Source organism: Lissotriton helveticus, chromosome 7, assembly GCF_964261635.1.
Source record: "Lissotriton helveticus chromosome 7, aLisHel1.1, whole genome shotgun sequence".
In the NCBI taxonomy this organism is placed as follows: domain Eukaryota; kingdom Metazoa; phylum Chordata; class Amphibia; order Caudata; family Salamandridae; genus Lissotriton; species Lissotriton helveticus.
This window is the reverse complement of record NC_136068.1, coordinates 1,286,975,669-1,286,995,142: the sequence shown is the minus strand read 5'-3', so window position 1 is coordinate 1,286,995,142 and position 19,474 is coordinate 1,286,975,669. Positions and strand designations below refer to the sequence as shown.

General features: G+C 44.6%; 1 protein-coding gene across 1 annotated transcript in view; it reads right to left on the bottom strand.

Annotated features, from left to right (window-relative positions):
- Nucleotides 1-13,734: 13,734 nt before the first annotated feature.
- Nucleotides 13,735-19,474, bottom strand: part of TSEN54 (tRNA splicing endonuclease subunit 54) — a 199,717-nt gene continuing 193,977 nt past the window's right edge. Inside the window, exon 11 of the mRNA XM_078654528.1 lies at nucleotides 13,735-17,498. Coding sequence (XP_078510654.1) covers nucleotides 17,348-17,498 — 151 coding nt within the window. The 3' untranslated portion in view covers nucleotides 13,735-17,347. The remainder of the gene's footprint in view (nucleotides 17,499-19,474) is intronic.

Here is a 19,474-nt window from a genome sequence, read left to right as displayed (position 1 = left end):
TCAAATCTTTCGTCTTTTTATCTGCCTTGTCTAGCTCGTCTTTATGCCTATTCTCATAGTACTGGGCTGTAGCTAAAATCTGTGCTGACGTAGAGACAGCCCAAGCACTCTCAGAGTCTTTTAGTTTATTACATAGTTCAGGGAGCAAATTATGTACGAACTTGTCCACAAACAATCTTTGGCCACCCTCGGTAGCCATATCTTGGCCACTGTGGTCGGTGAATGTTTCCTCAAACCTCGTGAAAAAGTCAGACACATTCTCATCTTTCTTTTGTTTACATGCTGATAGCTTGTCCCAATTTACGCGTACTTCAGGCATTATTGTCTTCATGTACGCTATAATTCTACCGGGAAGTTCAGCTATTAACGGCTCAGGTTTAAAACCACCGACTTGTCTAGCATCTGTAGTCGCAATGTTCGCCCATGAGTCACCTAGTTCCTGATCGTGATCTGTATGACGTATCTTGCTCCATAAAGGATGTGGAACAACGTTCCCAAATAACATGTCTACATCTGCTAAATTCATTATACATGAGCTTGCAGTTTGCGATAACTCCTTATAATACCCAGTTGGGTTCTTACGAGGGTCAGGTAGTGACTGTTTGAGTGCTAATACTTCCGATCTTTTCCATGGGACATGTACCCATACACACTGGAAATGGGGCAGAATTGGTGGATTAGCATTCGCATCACCTTCCCTCCAAACAGGAGGAACCTCTCTCATGGGGTACTGTTTCGCTCTTTTCCTACTAGACGTACCAGATTCAGACGATGACCCAGAGTTACCACCTGTGCTTCGATATGATAATAATACCTCAACTGCTTTGTCGACATCGGGACCTACAATCATGCCTTCCCCGAATTTAAATCGTATACTACACAACTTTCTACAGTTGCTCTCTTGACCATTATCTTCCAAATCCTCACACAGAAAAACACACATCTGTTCAAAAACATATCTTTGCGTCGGTTCATCCCATTGACGGAAAACGTTCATGACGGACTCTACATCACATCTGGTTGTATCCAGAGCCCAATTCCGTGCTAACTTATTCAGGCATTCCCTCTCTCGATAATCAGGCATTTGGCTTCGTAACTGTCTTAGTCCCGTATTAGGGGTCGTTTTAGGCGACCGAAAAAGTGGTGAAGGAATGTTAGTAATAATGCTGGCCGTTTTATGCCAGACGGAAGGTGAAAGTGGAGGAATAACTGGTGTCAGAACAGAGTCACGCAAAGCAGAAACAGAAGCGTTCGCAGAACTAGTATCGGAAGAAATAGAAGGTGCGCTAGGCGAAGTTGTAGAAGGAACAGTAGGAGAAATAGATGCGACTGGTGAGCCTTGAGGAGGCTGCACTAGAGAAATAGAAGCCAGCTGAAGAGTAGCTGGTGAGTGCTGTAGAGGAGCTGGTATAACAGCTACCAGAGGTGCAACTAAAGGTTGCGGAGGTGCTGTGGCATTCTGCGCATAGGGTGGTGGCGAACTCAGCAAATGCGCCATTAATGGATCTTTCTCACGCTCTTTTACTGTCTCTTGCTGAAGAGATGGTAAAACAGGATAGCATTTATCTATTGCCATTTTACGTTGCCTGTGCAACTGCTCACTTATTCGATCCTCTTCGTTGTCTTTAAATTTTATCGCGGCTTGTATTACCGAAATACCCCTTTCCCTCTTATTCTTCTTTTCTAGTTTAATTGCCTTTTGTTTGGCCTCTTTACGCCATAAGCGGAAAGAGTCAAACATCGCCGGTCGGGCTTTCTTTTTGAACAGTTTGATCTCTAGGTTATCTAGAATTTTTGAGTCGAAACTACCATATTGGGGCCATTTTAAAACACCATCTTTACGGGTGTATTTTATCCACACTTCATTATATGTGATAGGACCTGTGCCATGTTTCACATAGAGCTCATACGTTGGAGTTCCAATTGGAGGAACCGGACACGAATCCTCTAATCGGGAGTCCCTATTATAACCAAGACAAAACAAGTTTCCAAGTCTGCTAAAACCAGGCATCTTCGCTCACTAGTCTAGCTTCAAACTTCAAAGGTTTATCTATTATGATATTTCTCGTGAAAACACGAGTCCTTTGGCTTTGGGGCTTGCAAGTGCCAAATCAAGTCGTATCTCCAGGATACCAAAAACTAAGGACAAACTAAGGACTGGGAGACGCTCCACTTATACTTAACTGAAGTATTTGAAGATCGGTGACGTCGCTAGAAGACTCGTCTATCGTTTTGCTCTACCAAGGATCACTGGGTGCAAAACAAGGCGATAGTCAGGGCAGCAGTCCTTCGTAGCCGTCGGGACGCGGGGAACCTCGCAGCAAAGACCTTCGGAACCACGTCAACATACAGGGGTCGCTGAAGTGGCTGGCCGTCCTCCGGAATTTTCACACGAAGCTCCTCACGAACATCTGGCTTGGACCGTCGCCGCTTGATATCGCCCCGAGTTGGGCGCCAATTGAGGTACCGGGTTTTTAGGAAACCGGTGGTGCCAGGGGACAACACCCGAAGACCTCTGAGTTCTCCCTTGTTCCGGACCACAGAAACAAGAGTCTTCTAGTCGCCGTCAGAGATCAAGTTTTTATTGGTAGCTACCAAGTAACACGTGTCCTAGAAGCACGACAAACACGGGTCATGTATTCTCAGGAGACTGTACGTGTTCGTTTTTACAGAACCAGTCTTCTCCTTTTATACAGAAATAATGGCTTCAAGCAAGAATTCTTGAGTTTATGATACGGCTGTAAACATATTTCTGTAATAATACAAAGTGCGGCGTCACGTAAGCAAACCCACATTTTAGATGTCCAGTTCGTGACAGATTACCCAGCAAGATCCGGGACTTCCATCAGATATCGATGAAACACCAATAAAGGCAGGTACCACCCAGTCATAAAACTGGCCATAAAGAAGAAGTATGGACAGGTGCATGTTTGTAGAAAGCAAGTTCTGTATGGGGTGAATGGTTTTGTGGAATGTTATGTGTCGATAGTATCGTATTCGGCCACTGGGCGGGGAGCCGCCCAAACAGGTTTGGCTTAAGGCAATGGAGTCAGTTTGGACAGGTCATGGGGAAGTCAGGGAAGGTGGACGTGTCCTTTTGGATCAAGCTCGACCTTTAATTGACTTAACATGAGGGCAAGAAGTAAGATGGATGCCGTTCACAAAATGGAGTCTAAGGGATTGGGACGGGAACTACGATTTAGGGGTGTTGGCAACCCTCGATTGTCACGCAAATACATAGGAATGATGTCCTAATCATTATCGGCTCACGGACACTAAATTCGTCATGGTACGTTGATATTTTGTGACACGGGTATTGGACCTCGATATTGGGATAACAATAGGGTCCAGATTTTCAGAACCACATCATGAGCGACGGTTGAGCTGTGCTCATGACGGAACCGTTCCGTCACGACCACACCCGTTTCTTAGAACGCTCAGCACAGCGCGAAAATTCGCGCCGCGCTGAAGCGGTTAAAAATAACAATGTTTTTTACTTTCGTTTTTTTGTTTGCAGTGGTGTTATTATATTTGAATAGCACGATTGCCAATGGTATAAAAAAGGAAAAGTATAAAACATTGCCATTTTCAACGCCAACAGCTCCAACTCTAACAAATGCGAGACGTATTGCATTGGAAATGCAATCAGTCTCGCATTTGTTGAAGTTATTAGCATTAAAAACGGCAATTTCTTTTTTTAACCTAGCATGTTGCAGAGTGCCGTACAATATGTGGCCAAAAGAGGTCCCAGAAGATATGGTAAATCCACCCTACCCATAATGCATTGCATGCAAAACAATACCACATTCAAATAGCTATGTCCATATATGCAATTAATAGCTTTGAAATGTGACAAAAGAATTACTATATATATATATATATATATATATATATATATATTCCAGATTAGGTTGTACTCTGTAGGGAGCTGAAGAAGGGAAATATATAGGTCTCATATAAATGTGAGATGTGCTAATGATTAAAGTAACCATTGCAAGCTTCATTGAGAATAAAAATAGATTAAAAAAACTCTTCGAAATTCTGAAACAACAAACAAATTGACTAAATCCTCACTCTTAACATCAACCTCACAGCCGAGTAGCGAAGAATTTTCTTCATTCTTCACAGCAAAACCAAATTCCCTCCTACTCGAACTTAGTACGGTGGCAATCAACTCAGCCTCCCCAAAGATCACTCTAGCCGTCAACCCGGTACAACTTGAGCTAACCCTACCCAAGAATAACTTCCACTGGTCTACTTTCAAACTTTACGATCTTCATGATATCAACAAAATTCTAACGACTACCAAACTCAACAACCACTTCAATAACCCTGTCCCGTCAAATTGCCTACCCCACATCTACCATATCATCACCCCTCTATGGACCAAAATCATCAATGCCTCATTAACACAAGGTCACATCCCGGACTGCCTAAAAACTGGGCAAGTCACCCCTATCATCAAAAAACCGACAGCTAACACCTCAGACCCCAACAACGTCCGACCAATAACCAACATTTGCATGCTAGCTAAGGTCTTGGAAAAATGTGTGCAGCATCAACTGAACCAACACATCACAAATTTCAATCTACTGAACATCCACCAGTCAGGTTTCAGACCTGGTCATAGCACTGAAACAGCCATCCTGCATATAGTAGACAACGCCCTCTTAGCCCTTGACAGCAATAAAACCTGCACATTAGTCCTGCTCGACCTCTCCTCAGCCTTCGACACGGTCAATCATGACAAACTCCTAAGAAGACTAGAAAACAGGATGGGTCTATCTGGCACAGTCCTTCTATGGTTCAAATCCTTTCTGGAAAACAGAACGCAATCGTTCATGTCCAACAAGATTCTTTCACTATCCTCACCCAACCTACTAGGAGTACCACAAGGCTCCACCCTATCCCCCACACTATTCAACTTATACGTCGAACCACTCACCGATCTACAACAGCAGGCGAACATCTCCTACCACATGTACACGGACGATACTCAACTTTACATCAAGATCACCTCCATCGAAGAGATAAAGACAATGAATCTAGCTCTCAAAAAACAGTCCAATGGTTAGCAACCAACTTCCTCAAGCTAAACTCACAAAAAACTGAATTTATTCTAATCTCGCCCCCTAACAACTCCCGGGAAATAAAGGAATGGACCAAAATGATCACTGCTCTGAACTGTACACCAACTTTGGTGGACTCTACAATATCGCTTGGAATCACACTGGATAAGGACCTTAACAAGCAAACTCACATCAACCTGATGGCTAAAAATGCTCGCTTTCACCTCAGCTATCTCAGAAAAATGAAGCCATTCATCGAAAACCCGGACCTCAAAACTGCAGTCCAGTCCATAGTCATATCAAGGATAGAATACGGATGTTCTACCCTCTCAGGGCTTCCCAAAATATCAACTGCCCCTCTAAAAGCCTGTCTCAACGCCACAGCAAGACTTATTACAGGATCTAAGAAATTTGACCACATATCGCCACACCTAAAGTCACTCAATAGGCTACCTTACGAAGCTCGCATTCACTTAAAGATGGCTTGCATCACTCACAAGGCATTACTCCGCAACACCCCACAATACCTAGCTCAGAAACTTACCTTATCTGGAGGAAACAGACACTCTAGGAGTGCAGACAATCTAATCCTGAAACCCTCGCGGTTCAACAAGACTAAAACCTCCAACAGAGCATTTTCGGGAGCGGCACCAAGAATCTGGAACTCGCTTCAGCCATCCATCAGAAAAATAGTCCCAATACCTCTCTTCAAAAAGGAAGCAAAACTATTCTTGATGAACAAATTCCTCACTTAAATCTGCACAATCACCACTCTAACTCAAAACCTTAAAACTTGACTACATTCGCCATCCACAGATATTTAGAAGCTAAGACTCGCAGTCGCAAATCGACTTTTATCGCTCAGAATTACTTTTTCTGCTTTTTCTCTGAACTAAGTTATGCTGTTGTTGACCACTTTTATGACTTTTTTTTGTATGCCACGTGTTTATTATAGGTGATATCTAATATTTTGCTCATTATGTAAAGCGCTCCGATACCTTACATTGGGTCTGGCTAGCGCTATAGAAAACTCTAAAAATAAATAAAATAAAATACAAAAAAACTGTGTTCTATCTAAAGCCCATTTAGAAAATAGCTGTACTTAAATCTTAGGAAGAAATAACACCTATAACAGAGGATGTTCTTATAGGAGGATACCAAAAGAGACAAGGTGGTACTAAGGAGGGACTACTAAGCCTATTGATCAATGAAAAACTACCATTTACTAAGGACAGGGACAGGAGCTAATTAAAAAGATGGGGCAGAAAGATTCGTTTTGTTTTTATTTGCAGTGGAATTATTATATTTGCATAGCACTATTGGCAATGGCATAAAAAAAGCAAAAGTTAAAAAAAAACGGTCATTTTCAATGCCAACAGCTCAAATGCAAGACCTATTGCATTGGAAATGCAACCAGTCTCGCATTTGTTGGAGTTGGAGATATTGGCATTATAAATGCCATTGTCTTTTTTTACCTAGCCATGTTGCAGGTTGCAGTACAATATGTGGCAAAAATAGGTCCCATGGGCCCTCTTTTGGCCACCTATAGTACTGCACCCTTCAAAGTTGGAGTTATTGGCATTATAAATGCCAGTGTTTTTTACCTAGCCATGTTACAGGCTAAAGTACCATGTGTGGCCAAAAGAGGTGGCCTCTTTTGACCACATATGATATTGCACCCTGAAGAAGATATGGTAAATCCACCCTACCCATAATGCATTGCATGCAAGACAGTACCAAAAGTACATTCAACTAACTATGTCCATATATAAAATTAGTAGCTTTGAAATGTGACAAAATATTTATTATGTTAATTCAGGATTAGGTTCTACTCTGTGTGGAGTTGATGAAGGGAAATTAATACACGATCTCATATAAACGAGAGATGTGCCAGTGAGTAAAGTAATCACTGCCAGCCTTACTGAGGATCAGGCCTGTGTCCTGCCTAAAAATGGGTGGAAAGTTAACTTTTTGTGCAGTGGAGATATTAGATTTCCATAGCACTATTGCCAATGGTATAAAAAAAAGTAAAAAACATTGCCATTTTCAACACCAACAGGTCTAACTTTAACAAATGTGAGACCTATTGCATTGCTAATGTAATCCCTCTTGCATTTGTTGGAGTTATTGGCATTATAAATGGCAATTTTTTTTTTACCTAGACATGTTGCAGAGTGCAGTACCATGTGTGGCCAAAAGAGGTCCCAAGGGACCTCTTTGACCACATATAGTACTGCACCCTGCAAAGTTGGAGCCATTGGATGGCAATGTTTTTTACTTAGCTATATTGCAGGGTGCAGTATAATGTGTGGCCAAAAGAGGTCCCATAGGACCTCCGTTGGCCACATATGGTACTGCATCCTGCAGAAGTTATGTTAAATGCACCCTACCCATAACGCACTGCATGCAAGACTGTACCACAAGTACATTCAAATAGCTATGTCCATATAAGTAGCTTTGAAATGTGACAAAATAATTATTATATTAATTGCGTATTAGGTTCTACTCTGCGGAGCTGATGAAAGGAAATTTATAGGTCTCATATAAATGTGAGATGTGCTAGTGAGTAAAGTAACCACTGCAAGCCTCACTGAGAATAAAGCCTGTGTTCTATCTAAAGCCCATTAAGAAATAGTGTTCTGAGGAACGGAGACTATCCAACGGCAAGGCCCAGCAGGCAACACCGCATGAAATACCACAGACCGGGCCCAGGCCAGAGAAGTTGGAGGAGGAAACAACACTACACACTATCCTCCAGCGGGGAAGCAGGAAGAGGACACTGATGAGGAAAGAGAACTTCCTTGCCAGCAAGAAGTTGAACAAGGCAGGCACAGAGGAAGAGGACGATATCATCGTGGAAAGCGAGGAAGATGATCACAACAAAGAGGATGAGGAAGAAGACCAGGAGGAGCACCAGTCAGTACTCCATCAGCAGCTCAGCATGATGTGAACCACAGAAGAGACAGCACAGTGGATCCCAGATGTGGGATGAGAGGTGTTCATCTGCAACACTGAAGACAGCACAGGAGAGGGAGAGCAGGGTCAGCAGGTGGCTCAGCACCCCAAGTAGAGCACCCAAGGGCCTTCAACCCCAGTAGGTTTCAAACTAGACACTGACGGTTAGCACGCAGACAATGGCTGTATCATTACTCACCCTAAATGTTAGCAGTTTGAAGGATCAGGGGTTGGCACATTGCGCTTCCTGGCCGCTCAGAACCGAGATATCTACTTTCTGCAGGAATGCAGATTTCGTAGCCCCAGTCGTACAGCTAGCTCAAATGGCAGTTGACACATGGGCCACCGTTTTGGTCTGGAGAAAACAAGTGCAAATCATCTGGAGGGGCCATTCTGATCAAGGAGAGGCATTACACCATGGACAAGGTCACCGAGTAGGTCAACGGCCGAGTGCTGGTCGTGGACGGCTCATAAGCCAGTGAGCCCGTTAGGCTCATCAATGTCTATGCCCCCCCCCTCAGGGAAGAATGAGCAACTCAAGATGTTCAGGGTGCTCAGGATGCAACTTGTGACCTCCAGAACCATCCTGGTGTGTGGTGATTTCAACTGCATAGTAGAGTTGGATGGATGCACTGGGTCAGACTCTGTTGGGATGGACAAGGACGCCCAGGTTGTTGGGAGGAGATGGTAAGTGAGGCATCCCTACAGGATGTCATCAGGGGCATGGGGCCGAATGCCAGGATTTTTTCCTCCAATAGGCCGGACTGATCAGTACGTTCGCGGATCGACTTCCTATTCACCTCCCCAACGGTAAAGCCTGGATGAAGCTCCATGGTCGCCATCCACGTCTCTGACCACAGAGCAGTCGGTTTTGAGGGGGAACTTTCAGGGAAGTTCTCCGCCGGCCCAGGATCGTGGAAACTGAACTGCTCACTGCTGGAAAACGAGGAGTTAACGGTGTACCTCGGAGTCGCATATGTAGAGTGGAGAGACATGAAGGACCTCTTTCACTCCGCCAGTGAGTGGTGTGACTGGGTGAAGGACAGGTTTCAGAGCTTTTTCCAGGATGCAAGCAGAGCTGCTGCACAGGAAAAGAAGAGGTCATTCAGGAAGCTACAGAGCAAACTGCAGCAACTGTACGAACTCGAGCTCAGGAGATGAGACTTGGATAACGAAGTGGAGGAAACCCAAAAAGGGCTCACCAAGCACTTCAGGTAGAAATTCAGGTAAATTATCTTCCGGACCAAAACCGAGATCCTCGAGAAGGACGAGAAATGCAACTCGTTCTTCTTCAAGAAACTTCACTCAGCCCGCACACCGCTGGTAGAGCTTTGGGACTTGGAGGGCAACCTCCAAGGTGAGAAAGAGCAAATAACGAGATCCGTAACCCACTTTTATGGTGAGCTTTACTCACCGAAGTTGTCAGAGAAAGTCCAGGCGGATAGTTTCCTGGAGAGCATCTTGAAGACACTGGGTCTGGAAGAGAGAGAGGGCCTGAATGCGCTCTTCACCCTGGAAGAGCTGCACGTGGCCGCTATGACCTCCAAGAGAGGCAAAATGACTGGAAATTACGGTCTCCGAGTGGAACTTTATATTGAACTGTGGGACGTGATCTGGCCAGACTTGCTGGACCTCTACGAGGAAATGTTGGGCAAGGGCAGTATGCTGCAATCCCTGTGAGAGGGTATGATAACACTTTTGTACAAGAAGAAGGGAGAGAGAGAGAAGACCTCAAGAACTGGAGACCCATCTCTCTCCTCCATGCGGGCTACATAATTCTGGCTAAGGTGATGGCCAACTGCCTAAAGAAGGGAATAGCGAAGTTAGTTTAGCCAGAACAAACTTGTAGGATACCGCAATGGCAAATCTTGGGCAGCCTAGCCCTGGTCTGGGACACAATCTGATACGTCAAGGGCCACAAGAATCTGACGCCTTTGGTCAGCCTGGATAAGGAAAAGGCATTCAACTGCATTTCCCATGAGTTCATGGACCGGACACTCAGAGCACTGGGGCTGGGAGACTTCTTCTGTGACTTGGTGACCACAATGTATGGAGATATCTCTAGCACGGCGTTAGTTAACGGCTGGAAAACCGACCCCTTCCCCATCCTGTCAGGCAAGGCTGTCCGCCCTCTTCTGTTCAACTGCGTGACTGAACTCCTCGCCGAACGCATCAGACAGAACAGGAATGTCAGAGGAGTGATAGCCCCAGGAAGCAACGGAAAGGGCGAAGTGAAGTGTTCCCTCTATATGAATAACATCTCAGTCTTCTGCACAGTTGGACCATCTGTGAGAGAACTGGAGAGGACTTGTATCGAGTTTGGAAAGGCGGCAGGAGCGAAGATCAACATGGTCAAGTCGGAAACCCTACTCTTCGGACACTGGACCCTAACCCGAGACCCACTGCCGTTCCACATCAAGCAGGACTTCCTGAAGATCCTTGGAGTCTGGTTCGGCAGAGAAAGTGCAGCAGAGAAGCCATGGGAAATTAGACTGGCAGAGCTGGAACTCTGGAGCATCCGGAAGTTGATGATTGAAGGGAAGTCTTGGGTCCTGCGGAACGAGACCCTGCCAGTGCTCCCGTACATCGCCCAAGTGTGGCCTTTGCAGTCCCGCACGGCCAGGGCCATTACGAGAATTATCGTCTACTTCATCTGGATGCTCAAAGATGGACAGGATGAAGAGGGCGGTCATGTTCAAGACCCACGGCAAGGTAATGCCAGACATCGCCAATACCCTGAGGGGAATCTTCGCGTGCCACTGCATGAGGAGCACCCTTAGGACCAAGAACGAGAGCCATGCCGGCCTTCTGATGCCACGATTCTTCCTGTTGCCAACGTGGAGGCGCCTCAGATGGGCAGACTGGGTGAGCACCATCCCGACACCCTGTGGTTCTACAAGGAAGTGGAGAAGTTCATGAAGGAGTTCGCTTTGGAGCCTGCCGCCAGCGACATGGACCCCGAAGCTTGTCCAACGCCAGATACCAGCAAAGGACATCAGTGAACAAAAAGTGAAACAAAAAAGGGCCAGTCAAAAAAGACTAAGAGTAGCTTCTCTGTGGGTCTGCGCTGAGTGGTGCGAAAAGAAAAGAAAGGACACCAGCGCACTAGGGTGGCGCCTATATAGATACCACACATGTCACTTACAGGGTGGACGATGCTGACGCCACCTACCGGACGCAGGGGTACTGCTCATGAAAAAATTCCGATCCAGTCTGATGCCTGGGATTATTCGAAGGTAAGGAATCTGCAGTTAGAAGTCTCTAGCAGGTGCTGACATTGTAAGGAGAAACCTCAGGCCTCACAGTTAACTAGGTTAAATCCCTTCTGGTCCCATTGAGGGGTGACAGTGAAGACGTGGAGTGGCAGCGACAGCTGCTGATCCGCAGGCTTAGCTTTCAATATTTGCGAATACACATATGCTTGGAACCCAATCTGACCTGGAACGTCAACTTGAGACCCCTGATGCTTAGAACGAGAGCTTGTCCTACCAGATCGACCAAACTCCCACTTAATATTCCGAGTAGGGTGGCCACATTTAAAAGGAGGGTCAAGACTAATTTGCATATGGCTGAGCTCAAATTGGGGTGGCATGGTGAGCAAATTTAATGATGGATTTAACTCAGATCTGTGACGGGGTGAACGTTTGACAATGTTCTGCATTCTGTCCATCTTTTTGTTTTGCTTTAGTGGCCCTAAGTGAGAAGGGTATGCCCAGACGTGGTTCCCATGCTCAGCATGTCACTGGATTGAAGCTAGTCTGGCTGATGAGGGGTGATACCCCACAACCGGTCCCAGGATGCTTGTTTTGTGGTCCATGGATGACCTGGCCTCGCAGTTCAGGCTGGACTGTTCTCATGGGGAGCAGGGTTAAGGCTGCTTTGCATATAGCTGGGTCTAAACTGGGGTGGTATGGTGAGCAAAAACCATTGGATTTAACCCAGATGTGTGACTCTGGGTGCGTGTTTAACAATGCCCAGCACTCTGTTCATCATCTTTTTGTTTTGCTTGAAAAGGATGGTGTTGCCATTACTCCTATATGTGCTTCAGAACTTCCCTCTGTATATCCCACAAACTTGGTTTTGGGAATGGTTTGCTAAGGTTTGTTCCTTTCTATGGCTTAATCAACTTTCTTGTGTTGCCTTTGGTAAATGTGTGCAATCACCATATAGTGGGAAAATAGGTATGGCAGATGTACGCATGTGCTACTGGGGAGCGCAGATGCTGATGATGAACAGCTGGTTGAGTGGTGGGTGGTGAGAACTAGCCTTCCATGTAGAAGTGGTACTAGTGGGGAGGATGACATCGGGAGCTGCTCTATGGAAACCCAATCCTGTGAGCCCTGCCATAGTCACCAGGGTAGCCCTGCTTGCTTGGAGATCTGCCCAGCGAGGGACTGAATGGGACCGGAAGATAACACTTGTAAAACCTTTGTGTAAGAGCAGATGACTGAGGCACTCAGCGGCGCTTGAGGGTACATCAAAAGTGAGTGATATTTGGCGAGGAGCGCAAATGAAGTCCGGTCATGATCTCCAAATTGAATCTGAATTACAGAAATCTCAGTTTTATCGATACTTACAAGTGAGCCGTGCTCTCATCCCCACCAGGAATATCTTATAGAAGTACTCGAAAGCATCTCATTCAAAGAGAAGATCCTCACTGCCCCCTATGGAAAGCGGGGCTATCGCAAATATTTAAGACCATTTGTATTAACTTGCCTGACCTCCTCCCGTAGCTTACAGCAGTGGTTGGGACCGCTGGATCACACCGGCTAGAGAGATGCATGTATGTCCCCACGGGTGCTGGTTATTTCAAGGCAATCAGTTATCTAGCTCAAATACCTACATATGACTTATTTCACACCCGAGGTTGTGGAGGGCAAACAAGCGACTTTAACCCACATGCTTCCACTGTAGAGAGGGGAATGGATATTTTTTTCATATGGTGTGGGGATGTCCTGTTATTACAACATATTGGCAGAGGATCTTTGACAAGCTCTCGAGGGTTCTTGGAGGTGTGGTACAAATCTGTCCCCATATTGTATTGTTGGGTATTCTGGACGATTGGGAGGGGGCTGTGGTAACTGTACTGGGGTTGGGATCGGAACCATGCTTGCTTAAAGATACATTGACAAACACTGGAACTCAACGGCCTTTCCAGCCCTGGCCAAATTGCTGGCAGGAATGGACTGATCAAGAAGAGCGGTTATATGTATCCAATGGTTGTCTTCAGAAACACAGAAATGTTTGGGTGAAGTGGTGGGCACATTATGGGTTGAGAGAATGCATAACTGGACTTTCGCTATGTTTATAATATTAAAATATATAAAATATTAATCTTTGATAAAAGTGTCTTTTTGAAATAAGTGTTTTGTAAAAGATCTCGCAAATTGTCGATCTTTTAATCTACCAATTTAAATAAGAATTTCATGATGGATAAATATTACTATAGGGAAGTACCCTTTCCTTTCTTTCGCACATTAACTTTCCTATAAATATTTTGTTTACTTCAGAACTGTCAAACTAGATTTTCCATTTTGAAATGCTAAAATAAATGCCACTGAACGAATAGTTGGACTAAAAACGCCATCCTGGTGCAAAGAACACCGAACGGAAACTGGCCATAACATCTTCACTGGGCAATATTTGTAGGATTGCTTAGAACATTACATACCAACTCCTTCAAACCTTAAGAAGGAAAAACTGTTCACAGTCCAGAGGAAATCAGGAAGGTTTTATTGCTCTGTTTTTCCAAAATGTTTTCTAAAATGTTTGGAAAGACCATATTAAATTTTACAAATAATTTAAAAAATATACTTTCTTTGATTACAAGTCGCACCATTCACACATGCAATCCACCACCGGACACTCAAGGGGGGTAAAGTCAGGAGCCACACATGCGCACACATTTAGTGACCCACAATACGAACCACTTCTACCAAACATGACATACTTCAGCGAGTACAAATGTTCATTTGTTAGCTATTGACAGGCAAGCTTATATAAATACAAATTGTTATCCATATTAAATTTGAGATCCTGATGGACTTCTTTTCCAAGACTGTTACTCTGGTTGAAGGTCATGAAGGTCAACAAACTTCAATAAAATCTCTCAGAAACATGTAATCATGTTTGGCTCCAAAAAAAGACCCCAAGCGATGATCTCAAAGTTGGGTCCCAGCCCTCATTTAATTTTGTAGTAAACAATAGAAATCAGACTGGAGAGAAAGGTCATTAGGCATGGGTGTGGGAACATTTTCACACACTCCAGAGGTTGGGTATTGGTCCTGGTAAACACCACCTGTCAATCTACTTGAACTGTATGATGGTCTCAACTTTAGGATATAGGACACTCCTAAAATGTTAGTGATACCAGCGGAGTCTTTTTTTGCACTCTGCAACACCTCATGCTTGGGTATAGCAATGTTTCCCGCACTTTGTTCGAAGTACATCTTTGAACCTCATACACCTAATCCAACATTTTCTATATAGACTAAAATACATTCAAACCAGTAAACAACAATGGGATTAGGAATAAGCCTGTGGGGAGTAAAACAAAAAACCCATCCATGCTACGTGGAGCTCTGCAAGTGGCGGAGTTTCTTTAGATAAATGCCGTTCGCAGTGATTTTCAGTGCCAGGTGCTTATCCACACTGTGCGTTCGAGTAGATTTTTACTCGAGCTGCAGCTTTCTCAACGCGAACAGACAGTTTCTCAACGCGAGTGGTTGCGAGCATACGCAACCACTCGCAATGAGCAAACGGACTGCCCGCTTTGAGAAATCTGGCGGGGAGGTTGATTTTCCATGCTTGCGCTCGCCAACTTGACGTTGATGTTGACGATCGCGAACAAGGAAAGTTATCACCGGGAGGTGGAGTTTCCTTGCTCGCCAACTTGACGTTGATAAACGCGAGCGAAAAAAACTCTACTCCAGTTTTTTGGAACTCCGCTAAAAGTGGAGTGCGGAAAATTCTGCAAACTCCGCGAGCAGAGCAGAGTTCACTGCCCAGACTTAATTAGGAGGGGCGCTAGGAACATAATACAAATCAGATTGCTTACTCAGTAGTATGAAATCCTACATAAATGCTGAAACACAATGTATCTTAAAAACTCAGTAATTTTGGGGCTCCTCCTCCAGTACCAATGGAGCTGTGGTTTTATGGCCAACTTCCAACTCTACCTTGTATTGTTGTATGTATGTGAACCTGTATAGAGTACATCTTACAACAATACAAGTTGTGCTCTACACAAATACAAAAAATTGAAACAATGCAGAAGAAATCTGTGAAATGAAGGGGAAACTGAAGGATGGAGTACAAATGTGTTGGGAAAGGGGAGGGGGGCTGGTACAAGGAAGGCACAGACCTTAAAGTAGGCGTACACAGGCAGAGTGAGCAAGAAGAGGAAATGGCAAGTGGGTGAACAATGGAAGACTCTGGCCAGTGGGGCTAAGATACTAGGTGGCGAGTATGTCATGGGAAGTACCTACAGTAAGGGCTGCCAGGTGACAGTAGACACGGGAGCGGAGTTGGTAGCAGGGAAACTGGCTAGCTGCCGGGGGCATAGGTAAGTAGTGGTGAGCAGAGTACATCTTTTGCTCCCCTGCCAAGTAAGGAGTGAGGAGGCAGCGTAGGTTCAGGGTAAAAGTTTTAAGGTGTTCAAGGAGAAAACTCTTTAGGTAAGTCCAGTAAATTAAATGCTGCACAGCAATAATGTGCTGTTTTAAGTCTAGGATTTTGCTGTATTTTCTCAAAGAGTGAAATGATGCCGCCATATCGGTGGAGCAGAACTTCCAAGATCCAGGTCTCGTTTTTGGAGGTCTCCTAAAACACTTTCCGTAGGCTTCTAAACCTCCGTACTTAATCATTTATAACTATTTCACAATGCTATAGTTAGACTGGTGAAGTGGGATCATTTATCCATCTTAAGAAAACCTCTTCACTGGACCTTATTTCCTGTAAGAAATACAATTAAGACGAAATATCTCTTAAGTGTATTTGGGAGATTAGGTCTTTCTCACCTACAAGCTGAAACCACGTGGTATAACTCAACCCACTGTCTGTAGATCTGCTAATAAACTAGCTGAAATACCTAAATTCAGATATCTCACCATGTGATTTTACTGAGCAGTCACACATGCTATGAAAAAAAATTGTTTATAGCAAGAATGGAAGCAGTACTTTAGAAAATTCCTAAGAAACTGTTTGATAAGACCACTCTAGCTTCATACTTCTTGGTTATTTTTCCTCTCACTGCTTATTTATCTGCAACTCACAACTGTGTGATACGTAATGCCGCTTTTAAAATCTACTCATCGGGTCACTCATTTGTATTTCATGTAGGTCAGGGATCCCACATCCCCCTCAGATAAGCTGGGGACAAAGGGGCCACATCCAACCTCTCCAGGGAGGTTAGTGGTCCCAGGCAATCCACTGAGATCAGGGTCTGGAGTCAGATGGCTGGAGACCACACCACATCTATCTTTACGAGGACTGGCCATTAGCTTCAATGGAATGTGTACTTATTTTGTAACATCATGTTCCCTGGGATACTGTAGTATGTCACTAATTAAACCTTTGTGTGCTAGCCGTTTTTTTCTTCTCCTAAGAAGTGACCATAAAATACTTAGAAACACCTTGGGGATAGATCCCTATAGTGTACTGTTTTTAAACACATATAGTTGTGGTCTGGCATAGTTAGATGCACGCCCGCACCTATCCTGTCAAGCAGCATTACTCTTTCACCAATACAGAAAAAGCTACGGAGCTTAATATCTTGAGAAGGCCGGGGACACACTTTATAGAGGAATGAGAAGTGTGCAGGCACATCTCAGGGAGACCAAGGATCAAACACAAACCCAGATAAACTGCTAGTGTCAAGCACATCCGCGGGAGATCAGGGTTCAAGAAGCACTCTATCTCCTGGGTGCACATCGCGGGAGATCAGGGTTCAAGAACAGTCCAAGCTCAGAAGCGCGCTCTCTCCTGTGTGCACATACGCATCACAGGGAGCACAGGAAAGCATGTGCTCACACACGTCACACGGAAGACAAGACTCACACATGTGCTGTCTTATACACATTCGAGGTATGTTGGTGGCCTTAATCATATATACACATACATACGTCAGGCCTAACACACCTTAAAGTAGTTTAGAGGGTGCTCACTCATTTCAAGGAGGGAAGACCGCATACAGGCCCACTCTGAATTTGTCAGTGGACAGACATGCACACACATGAGTATTTATCCCATAGAAATGATATAATGAATCTCGCAGAACTTCGGTGGAGCTGTGCGTGTGCAAGCACGCCCACACCACGCTGTGTTTAGGGGTATACATCCACTGGGAGATGAAAGTCTTTGAAGGAGTAAAAAGCAATGTCTCCACTGTCCACAAGTGCGAAGACGACAGGCACATCCCCGCTCCGCCGGCTGAGCTGTTTCAGCGCCCGCAGATCTGGGACCTCTTCGTCAAACCTGCAAAGGAGAAAAGGTCATTCGTGAGGGGGAGACACAAACATCTCAGGCAAGGCACAATTGAATACAATAAGCACTTACGCTGCGAGCACTGAGATTGCCAGAGGGGCGGGACCAATGAGAGTTAGCAGAGGTACACGTCAGGGCCCTAATACTGGGCCATCAAGAGGTGCTGCAGGAGTGCCTACTGGCAGCTAAGCTGTAGGCATACGTTTCTGAAAGTGGTGAGAAAGTAGCTTACTTGAAACATGGCTCCTGCTCCCGCCTTCATTCTTTAACACATTACAAGCCAGTATAAATGAGGACCAGAATATTGAAGAAAACTGGCAAACAGCCTGCAGGCAGCATGCCAAAGAAGCACTCTTTGTTTTGCCTGCAACATCCGACCTAACTTACTCGTCCCTAGATCTACTCGCTCCTATTTAACAAGTAACTCGTGCTACAGGACTTCCCAGAGTTCCCAGTAAACTCATATCCGATCAACTGTGAAAAATAACGTCGCCAGACAAAATGTTTTTATTACAGTCTACTTGGGATGTCAAAGGATGGGCAATGCTTTTGTTGAGACATATTTTTTAGCCGTGCATGCCTTCTTCACGGCCTCATATTCTTGTGTTCTACGCCCATTATCAAAGTGAGCATGCAGTACTTCTGATCGTATTAATTTTTCTCTATAGAACGATGCTATATCTGGTTACCGTAGGAGATACTGAGGTATTAGGTTCATGAGTTCCTTTTCACTAATCTCTTTATCTAGGGGGTTGCCTTCGGTTTAATTAATACACGACCTGTAAATGCACTATTTTGTCTACTCAGGTTTTAGGGGTGAAGTGGAACAAGATGGTGGTGCTGCTGGTGGTGGTGGTGGTGGTGGTGGTGGTGGTGGTGGGGGGGGGGGGGGGCTGCCTTCCAAATCCATGTTTCGAAGGGTTCTATCCTGGGTTCTGTCCATAGCCCCATAATGGATGAAATGGTACTGCTGATACTAAGGAATTCGAGCATCTAACTATAATTTTAGGTCGAAGCCTACCAGACTGACAAGCACAACTGCCTGATTTGCATTTAACCTCTTGTGGGCATTCTGAAAGTTTCCCTGGTGATGCATTTCGCTCGTTTCTTACCACTGGCTTTGTAGGTCTCAGTTTCTTGCTTTCTATCTGAATTTATTTATTTGCTTTAGGCTGTTCTTGAGTTTGTCCCTCCCTAGAGCATAACCTGTTTACTGTATCCTCCAGAGTACTCGCTTTCTGTAAACAAACCTTTAAATTGTGTTCTTATCTTGAAACATTTGCTGTGCAGTGCATTAAAAGACAAAGTTCAAAAGGCAGGCTCAGTCTTCTGAGGGAGCTTGGTGTTTACTTTTCTGTCTCGGACTTCAAAGTGAGAGGATTTATGTGACAATCCTGCTGAGCAGCCATGTGAGAGGAGAGGGTGTAGGATATTATTTTATTGAGCACACAACAACAAAAAATGAATTGGGCTAATATTTCAGAATATATAAAAATTACAAAAGTACAAATGAAACACTTTTTTTTAAATTCTGAAGTGTGGTGGAAACAAATATTTGAATACGATCAAAACACATCAATACACTAGGTGATGACATTTCCACACATTATCATTTGTGCGCGGAAAAACTGTATGTCTCTGTAAATGCAATAGTCATTTCAATTGAAAATGTGTTGTCTGTAATGGCAGTGCACTACCACACCATGCATCCTCAACACTACGCCACTCCACTCTACTCTACAACACGCAACTCCACTCTATGCCTTCCACTCTACTATACTCTACTCCGCTACATGCCACTCTACTCTACGCCCCCCATCTAAGATACGCTACGGCACACCACAACACAACACAACATACCACTATAGTCTCGACCACTCCAACCATCACCCCTTGACTCTACCCTACTCCACTCCACCGCAATCTACCCCATTCCTATGTATCACAATGTACCCCACTCTTATGTA